Here is an 8,343-nt window from a genome sequence, read left to right as displayed (position 1 = left end):
TTTCCTGCCTCAACCCAGCTTTGAGCAGGGGGTGGAAGAGGGACCTCCTGAGGTGCCTGCCAAACTGAGTCCTAAACCTCGGCAGCCCCCCTCCAGGTCAGGGGGTGCTGAGCCCCCCTGGAGAGTCAGGCTCTCACTTCCAATCACCCAAAGCAGCACAGAAGTGGATCTGGAGTCAGTGGACATGTCTGGACATTTGGGAGCACACGCTCTTGTCCCAGTGGCTGATTCAGAGCTCTTGGTACTCCAGCAAAACAAATACCTGCCCTGATACTGTCTGCTTAGCTTAGGTCTCACTCTGTAGCAGCAGATTTGGGGACATGGCACAAAACAGAAGGCATGACCAGCATGTCACCCCCACAGTCCCGCTGAACAATTAACTCCGATTTACCAAAATTGGAGATGAAGGGCTGCAAGCTTCTTTTGTCACTGGTGCCTGCGTAAATATTAACCCCGTTGTAAATCAGGATTATCTCTCTGACCTCAACACAATTACCCTGTTTAAAAAGAAAACACAACCAAACAAAAAAACAGGGGGGTGGGGGGAAATTGCTGATGAGTTTACAGTTCTGTGTGCAGTCAGGCTCATTTTCACCACCTGGCAATCACTCGGCACAGCAGGAGAAGCCAGTGGAGAATTTGCTGGTACACAAGGAGGTGTCCCGTGGCCTCGCAGCCCTTTGCTCACCCAGGTGCAGTGACGCAGGGGAAGAGCCTGCCAGGAGCCGCGGGCCAGCTTGTGCAGGCCTGGTGTGGTGGCGATAGCGGAGTCTGATGCAATTTTGTGCCGTCCAAAGGTTGCTCCACAGGCCAGGATAGGGTAAGGGTTGGAGGACGGCGTGATCCAAACAACCGGGCTGATTCTTGGGATAGCGTTCAGATGTATTTATTCAGTAGGAAGCGTGTTGTGTGTCTGGCTTCAAAAAGCGTTTCATGACGCTGTTGTCGTGGCCCCTTCGGCTGGTGTGGCAGCTCCCTCGGAGCCTGCGAGGACTTCAGCCTTGTCAGGTGCCCCGGTGCTGGCAGCCTGCGGGCAGGCAGGGAGCTCCGGCATCGCACAGGGCTCTGCAGGGCAGGGGCTGCCCGCGCCTCTCGAGCATTACGGCGCCTGAACGGAGCCAGTTCTGCCGGAGACGCGTCCCGAGGGCGTCACCCGCGGGCACAGCCCGGCAGCACCGGGGGCACGTGCTGTGGCAGCCCGGTGCCGGGGCGGGCAGGGGAAGGCGAGCGCTCTGCCGTGCAGCCGATGCCCCAGCAGCCCCCCTCTCCGCTCGGCTGTTCCGCTGCCCGGTAAAGCAACTCGTCCCCGAAGTGCCCGACCCTCCCCGGGTCCGCGCTGACGCCGGTGCCATCAACCCTTGCTGCCGGCCGGGGGGCACAGCCGGAGGAAGCGTGTAACCGGGGAAGGCGGCACGGCGGCTGCTGCCGGGGCTGCCCTCGGCCACAAGGCCACCGGGCCGCGGCGGCGGGGAGCGGGCGGCCCCGGCCGGGCCCCTCTGCCGACGCGGGGACGCGCCGGAGCATCCGCGCGTTGAGCCGGGGCCCCCACAGCGACACTCGCCGGGACGCCGGTCGGGCGGCAGGGCCCAGCGGCCCCGAAGCGGGGCGGGCGCCCGCCCCTGCGGGGCATGATCGTGCCGCTAATGAGGGTCCTGGTAGCGGCGGGGTGCCCGGGATTACCGGCGCGGGGCGCGGGGCCGTCCCGTCCAGCCCGCCCGCAGCGCCGGGGCCGGCCGGGGCGCGGGCCGCGGAGGACCGGGGGGCGGGCGGGGGGACCGGGGGGCGGGCGGGGGGGGCCGGGGCCGGGCGGCCGGCGCAGTGGAGCGGACCCCGGGGCCGGGCGGCCGGCGCAGTGGAGCGGACCCCGGCCCGGGCGGGGGAGCGGCGGGGTAATGCGCCGCCGCCCGCCCGGCCCCGCCCCCGTTGCCACGGCGACGTTGTCAGCAACCCGCCGGCCCCGCCCCCCGGCCGGCCGGGGCCAATGGCGCCCCGGCGCCCGGCCTGCTCGCCGGTGACGTCATGGCCGGTGAAAATCCCCCGTGGCCGCGGGAGCGGCGGTGGCGGCGGCGCGGCCCCGTGGCCCGGCGCGGCCCGGCGCGGCCCCAGCATGGCCAAGCACCACCGCACGCCGGCGCGCTCCGCCGAGCCCGTCATCGAGGTCAAGAGCAAGGTAAGCGCCCGCCGTGCCGCGCCGTGCCGCGCCGGCGCGATGCCGGGGCCGGTTCCGCCGGGTCAGGAGCGGGCGCGCCGCCCCCGCGCCGGGCAGCACACGTGGGGCGGCACCGAGCACCGGACAGCGGCGCGGGAGCCAGGCCGTGCGGGGGCTCCGCTCCGCTCCCCCGCGCTGCGCTGCGCTGCGCTGCGGCGGCGCTGCCCGGGGCCTCCCCGAGCCCGGCCCGGCGCCGTCCCGCACCGTGGGCTCTGCCGGGCCGCGGGCCCGCTCGGCGCGGCCGTCACCGGCACGGGGAGCGCTCGCCAGGTGCGCGATGCGCCGTGCCAGTAGCCCCGGTGTGCAGGCTGGCTCTGCCGGCGCGGGCGTGCTGGGTGCACGGCCATCCCGGGCACACACCTCGCCCAGATGTGTTCTTGCCCAGATGTGCACGCTCGTCCCTGGCTGTGCCATCACCCAGATGTGCACCCCCAGCCACGGTGACATCCCCCCCCGCCGTGCACCCTCACATAGCTGTATGCCCTCCCAGATGCAATCCCCCAGATGTGTCTGCTCAACCAGATGTGTACTCACCTGGTGTACCCCCACCCAGATGTGCACCCTCGCCCACTGTGCCCACCCACCCAGCCCTTTGCACAGCCAGATGTGTGCACTCCCCTGCTGCACCCTTGTCCAGCTGTGCCCTGCCTGCCCGGACCCCCAGGTGGGTGCTGCTGCCCCCCGTTCCGGGTGCTCTGGCCACCGCTGGCCCCAGCAGCCAGGGTGTGACCCCCCGGCAGCGCCATCCTCGCAGCGTTCCTCAGCCTGCTCTTAATTGGCTTCCCCTTCGTCGTGACTGAAGGAGGAGGCCATAATTAACGCTGTTGCTCACCAGGTGACATGGCAGTGCCCGTGTGGCAGGGACGGGCCTCCCGGCAGCGCGGTTCCTGCCATGGCTGGTGGTACAGCCGGGAGGCTCTGCCTCTGGGCACCCCTCCACCCCGCCACTGCGGTGCCTGGGCGGGAGGACGGCTCCCGTCCTCTCATTTTGCTTTTGGGATGGGCCCTAGCTGACAGGCACCGCCACCTTGTTGCTGCTGAGGTTTTGGGGTTGGCAGCGCCTGGCTCTGCCTGCCCTGTGGTGGTTCCACACCGTGCCCTGCCTGCTTTGGTCCTGCCGGCCACAGCCAGCCCTGCCCTGCCTCACCCTCCTCCTCCTCTTCCTCCTCCTCTGCAGTTCGACGCCGAATTTCGCCGCTTTGCCATGAAGCGCTCTGGCGCGGGCAGCTTCCAGGACTTCTACCGCCTGCTGCAGACGGTGCACCAGATCCCACGGGTGGATGTGCTCCTGGGCTACACGGATGTCCACGGTGACCTTCTGCCCATTAATAACGATGACAACTACCACAAAGCCCTGTCCTCCGCCAACCCCCTCCTCAGGGTCATCATCCAGAAGAAGGGTAAGCGGGATCTGGAGAATGGCACTGGCTCTGTCCTCCCCATCAGGAGAGAGGAACTGCATCCTGTGGCATCGCTGGTGCCACGTTTGGGCTGTACTGGTGGTGGATGTGGCCAGTCACGTACTCTCCGGCCACCACTTTGGTGGATGGAGGTGGAGGTGGTGGCACTGGGAGGCTCCCAGAGCCCTGCTGGGGCTGTGGCCCCCCCACGGGCTCTCCCTGCCAGTCCTTGCCTGCACCGAGGGGCACCCGCCCCAGCCCAGCCCTGCATGACCCAGCGAGCAAAGGCAAATCCTTGTGATCCACCCCTTTGAAGTCGTGTTTTCCAGCTGGCCTTGCGTGGGCTCCCAGAAAACACCGTGTCGCTCCCTTGAGTGCCGTGTTGGGAGCCCAGTCCGGTTCCCTGCCCTGAGGTGGTGGCAACCATGGTTTTGGCAAAGCTCTTGGGGCACTGGGTGCTGCTGAGTTTTTGGTGGTGGGAGGAGGCTCCTCTCCTCCCTGGCAGCCCAGGGGCTTGCCCTGACCTTAGTGGTGCGTTCCAAGAGAGCAGCTTCCTCGCCCAGGAGTGCAAAATCACCGTGACAGCAGTGTCCCAGCCAGGGCGAGAGCCTGCTGGTGACACGCACCCCGGGTACATCTCTTCGCCAGGGAGATGAGCCTCTCCCCTTCCACTTGGTTTAATAGCACCAAGGCTTTCTCTTTAGTAGCACCATCAAGCAACAGCGTGCAAAGTTGGAGCCTGATCTAAAAGCCCCAGTTCCCTGGCTTGGTGCCTGGGGTGGCTCTGTGTTTCTAGTGCACATTAGTGGTGTGCAAAGCCCCCGGGCAAGGAGGGATGCCGGCGGCTGGCCCCGGCTGCTGTGCCAGTTTCCCTGGGTTCTTGCATCGGGGTGGTGCAGGATGCCCCGGACGTGCAATTCCTCAGGGGCCATGCAGCACGGGGGATGGCAGGTGATCCAGGATGTCAGTGCGAAGGAGCTGGAGCCTGTGGCACGCACAGATGCTGGTGCTGAACCATCCCCTGCTCCCAGAGCAATGCCTGGACCCAGGCTGCGGCACAGAGAGCCGGCATGGGGCTGAGTGTGCCAGGGCTGCCATGGGAGCATTGCTCCTGCTCCCAGAGCCGCCTTGCCTGCTGCTGGGAAAAGCCTGCGAGGGCCTGTGGGTGACTGGGCTGAGCTGGAAAGGTGCAGCGAGCGGGCAGCCACAGCGCTGGCACCGTGGGCAGCGTGATAAGGAGCATGAGGAGGCAGCACTGGCACTTGGCCGTGCCCGCAGGAGAGGGGCCATGGGACCAGCAGCACCACAGAAGGCGTGTGGAGAGGCCAGGAGCAAGCCCTGGTTGAGTCACAGCTGATTTAAAATGGATCCAGGTCATCCCGAGGCAGGGCTGTCGTTGAACCAGTCCGGGTCGGTGAGGAATGCGGCTGCAGTGTCTCTCACACACGGGCGTGGGGGAGCCGTGCACACGCGTGCATGCCTAGGTGTGCACCCCTCGGTGGGCTCAAAGAGCAAAGGCCGCAGCCTGGTTCCTCTCGGTGCCACCAGAAGCCACCCCTGTGGGGCAGCCTGGCGGGGGACGGTGGCACTGGCCCTCGGGGAGGGCAGGGGAAAGCCCGGTGCATCACCAGGGCCGCCGGTGGGCTCATCCTTGGGGTGCTGGACCTGCCTGGCCCAGCTACTCTGTGCCCCTCGGAGAGGAGCCGTGCACTGAAATAGCTGTGGGAAAGCCTCCACCGCCCTTGGCCGAGCTAAAAATACGCTGGGCTGCGTGTGCAGGGAGATATTTATAACCCAGGAGCCCTGGCAGGCCGGCTGGGCTAGGGAGAAACCCCGCATCCCCTGGGCCCGGGGGCATCCCCAGCCCCCCTGCGGCTGGAGCAGGGTCTGGGTGCTGGTGGGAGGCACTGTGGGGAACGTGCCAGCAATGCAGCATCCAGGTCTGGGCTCCCTGTGGAAGGGGATGGGGAGAAACCCGAGGGGGCCCAGGGGAGGCTCCCTGGCACCTGGTGGATGTGGCCAAGGGGGGGACATGCCGGAGCTGGGCCCCATGGAGCAGCCTTAGGGCAGGGTCAAGGAGTGTGGAGTCAGACTCTCCATGGTGGTGCCAGACGATGGGATAAAAGACAGTGGCACAAATCACAGTTTGGGATGTTCAGGGGCCCTGGGGATGCTGCAGCCCCGGGGAGGAGGGGTGTCCCCGTCCCTGGGCTCCGCAGGACACAGCTGTGGCCATCCCTATCCCGTGCAAGCAATGGCCCTGCACTAGCACGGGCGGGGGATACCAATGCTGTCTCACGGGGCTGGACTCACCCTCGGGAAGCTGGCTGCCACCGCGGCACCCCCTTGTGCAGGGGGTCCCTTTCCCCAGACCCAAAGTGGGGCACGGCTGTGGCTCCTGGGCCGGCAGGGCTGGCAGTTCTAGTGTTAAGCTGCAGAGTTTGGCTTAAAGTGTGATTAAGGCTGAATCACCGCCTGGATCCCACTAATCCTGGCCTTGTGTACGCTGGGTAATCCCGGGAGATGGGCCCGGTGGAGACAGGCTGCAGGAAGAGCCAGGGTGATGCTCGGGGGAGGAAAAGCTGGCGAGACCCATGAGCAGGACACTTCTCCCACCGGCTCCCCCAACACCTGGGGCCAAGGGCACATGGTTATGCCCCCGGCAGCCGTGGTGCCTGACACGTGTTCTCCCTCGCTCCCGACAGCAGAGTCCGATGCTGGTGTCTTCGCCTCCAACTCCCTGCAGCGGAAGAAGAAGGGCTTGCTGCGCCCCGCGCACTACCGAGCCAAGCCTCACCTCCTCATCGGCATGCCCCAGGACTTCCGCCAGATCTCCTCCATCATAGACGTGGACATCTTGCCGGAGACCCACCGCCGCGTGCGGCTCCACAAGCACGGCTCCGACAAGCCGCTGGGTTTCTACATCCGTGACGGCGTCAGCGTGCGCGTGGCCCCGCAGGGTGTCGAGAAGGTGCCCGGCATCTTCATCTCCCGCCTAGTGAAGGGTGGCTTGGCCGAGAGCACGGGGCTGCTGGCGGTGAGCGACGAGATCCTGGAGGTCAACGGCATTGATGTGGCTGGCAAGTCCCTGGACCAGGTGACAGACATGATGGTGGCCAACAGCCACAACCTCATCATCACCGTCAAGCCGGCGAACCAGCGCAACAACGTCATCCGCAGCAGCAAGGCCTCGGGCAGCTCGGGCATGTCCACGGACAGCACCCCTAGCCAGCAGACCCCCAGCCCAGCCTCACAGTACCTGAGCAACTACAGCACGGCCGAGAGCGACGAGGAGGGTGACCTGGTCATCGAGAGCGACAGCGCGCCCCACTACATCCCCGGGGGCTGCCCCAACGGGGGCCCCACGGACAGACCCCTGCAGCGGAGCCTGTCCCCGCACAGCTCGCGGGGCTCCCTGCAGTCCCTTGGCAGCCACGACGGCAGCCCCGGCCGGGGCAGCGGGCGGGAGGAAGGCACCCTCCTCACCCTATAGCCGCCGGCTCCGCCGCCACCCCGGGGTGGCTGGCTGGGTCCCGCGCAGCCGGGCTGGTCGTGCGCAGCGGGGTGACGAGGGGGCTGGCGCACAGGGGCAGAGCAGGGCAGCCCACTGCCCCTCCTGCCACCCGTGCCCCCGGGAGCCCCGCTGCGGCCCCCGCTCCCGCCGGGCACTGCCCTTCTGAGCCTCTTGCCTCCTACCCCCCTCCTTCCAAGCAAGTGGGGTTTTTTAATTGTTTTATTGAAATATGCATTATCAATTAATATATTGCAATGGACAGTAAAACCTTTTCTAGAAAGCACCCCACTTGTCCCTGGTCCATGTCGCCACAGGGGTCGGCCCCCCACAGCCATGGGGCACAGCCCCCTCCCGGACACAGGCCGGGGCAGGCACATCGTCCCGCAGCCCCACGGCCCCATCCCACATGCCGTGGGCCAGCACAAGCCCTGTGACCAGCTCTACAGGTCCCCTGGGAGCGGGGGGACAGTGGTGGTGGGGGCCCCAGCAAGGCCCGTTGTGGGGAAAAGGGGGGGTGGAGGGATGCTGGAGCACGTCCCTCCCCCTGTACATCCCTGTCCCACGGCACACGCCCAGGCTGGTTTGGGCAGCGAGCCCGGCGTGGTGGCCCGACACAATGAGCCTTGCCTGGCCCCCCAGTTCCCACCTTGTCACCGCTGCAGTGCCCTCACTACTCAGGGGACACTTCAGTGACATCTGCAGGGAGCTGGGTGGCACCCGGGCTGGCAGCACCACCTTGGCTGTCACCTGGCCCCAGTAAATGCCACCGGGGTGGTACAGCTCCATCTTCCTCCTGCCCACCTGGGGCTCCCCGTGCCCTCAGTCCCCCTCTCAGCGCTGAAGTGCCACGCTGGTGGCAGCTCTTGCCTTTGCTTTGCTGGCGGCCTGGCCCAGCCCGGGACCAGCACCTTCCTGCCCGCAGGGATGCAGCGGTGCCCCAGCAGGCTGGTGCTGCTGGGCCCTGTTGCACTCACAGTGGTGATGGCTTCTCCTGGCCAGACCATAGCTGGCTGTCCCCGTGGCCCCTCGCCCCCTCTCCCACAGCATCAGCCTTCAGCACCAGCACCTCTACCCCACCTGCCGCAGCCACTGGCAGCGTTTTCTGGTGAAGCAGCCCAGGCACAAGGCCCGGCAGGTTGGATGCACCCAGGGGCAGCGCTTTTCCAGCCCGCTCGCCGGAGCTGGACGCGTGTGCTGGGGCACCTAGGGCACTGGCACTG

At 66.8% G+C, this 8,343-nt stretch overlaps 1 protein-coding gene across 4 annotated transcripts; it reads left to right on the top strand.

Annotated features, from left to right (window-relative positions):
• Window positions 1-1,910: 1,910 nt before the first annotated feature.
• Window positions 1,911-7,406, top strand: PARD6A (par-6 family cell polarity regulator alpha). Of its 4 annotated transcripts, none has more exons than XM_040615693.1 (3): window positions 1,911-2,170; window positions 3,387-3,609; window positions 6,318-7,406. In XM_040615693.1, the coding sequence occupies exons 1-3, from the start codon at window positions 1,982-1,984 to the stop codon at window positions 7,100-7,102; spliced, it is 1,197 nt and encodes a 398-aa protein (XP_040471627.1). In that variant the 5' UTR covers window positions 1,911-1,981; the 3' UTR covers window positions 7,103-7,406. The 4 variants fall into 4 exon arrangements, with proteins under 4 accessions (XP_040471627.1, XP_040471626.1, XP_040471624.1 ...); XM_040615692.1 differs by having other exon boundaries at window positions 6,315-7,406; XM_040615690.1 differs by lacking the exon at window positions 1,911-2,170 and having other exon boundaries at window positions 2,207-3,609; window positions 6,315-7,406.
• Window positions 7,407-8,343: the final 937 nt, after the last annotated feature.

This window comes from Falco naumanni, chromosome 15 (assembly GCF_017639655.2).
Source record: "Falco naumanni isolate bFalNau1 chromosome 15, bFalNau1.pat, whole genome shotgun sequence".
Lineage (NCBI taxonomy): Eukaryota > Metazoa > Chordata > Aves > Falconiformes > Falconidae > Falco > Falco naumanni.
This window is presented reverse-complemented; position numbering and strand designations above follow the sequence as displayed.

What these genes read in the sequence shown, in the direction of transcription:
- PARD6A (XM_040615690.1), top strand. Translation starts at nt 3,102, where the DNA reads ATGGCTGGTGGTACAGCCGGGAGGCTCTGCCTCTGGGCACCCCTCCAC. An exon ending in GGTCATCATCCAGAAGAAGG is followed by an intron (nt 3,610 to 6,314) that starts GTAAGCGGGATC and finishes CGCTCCCGACAG; the next exon opens with CAGAGTCCGATGCTGGTGTC.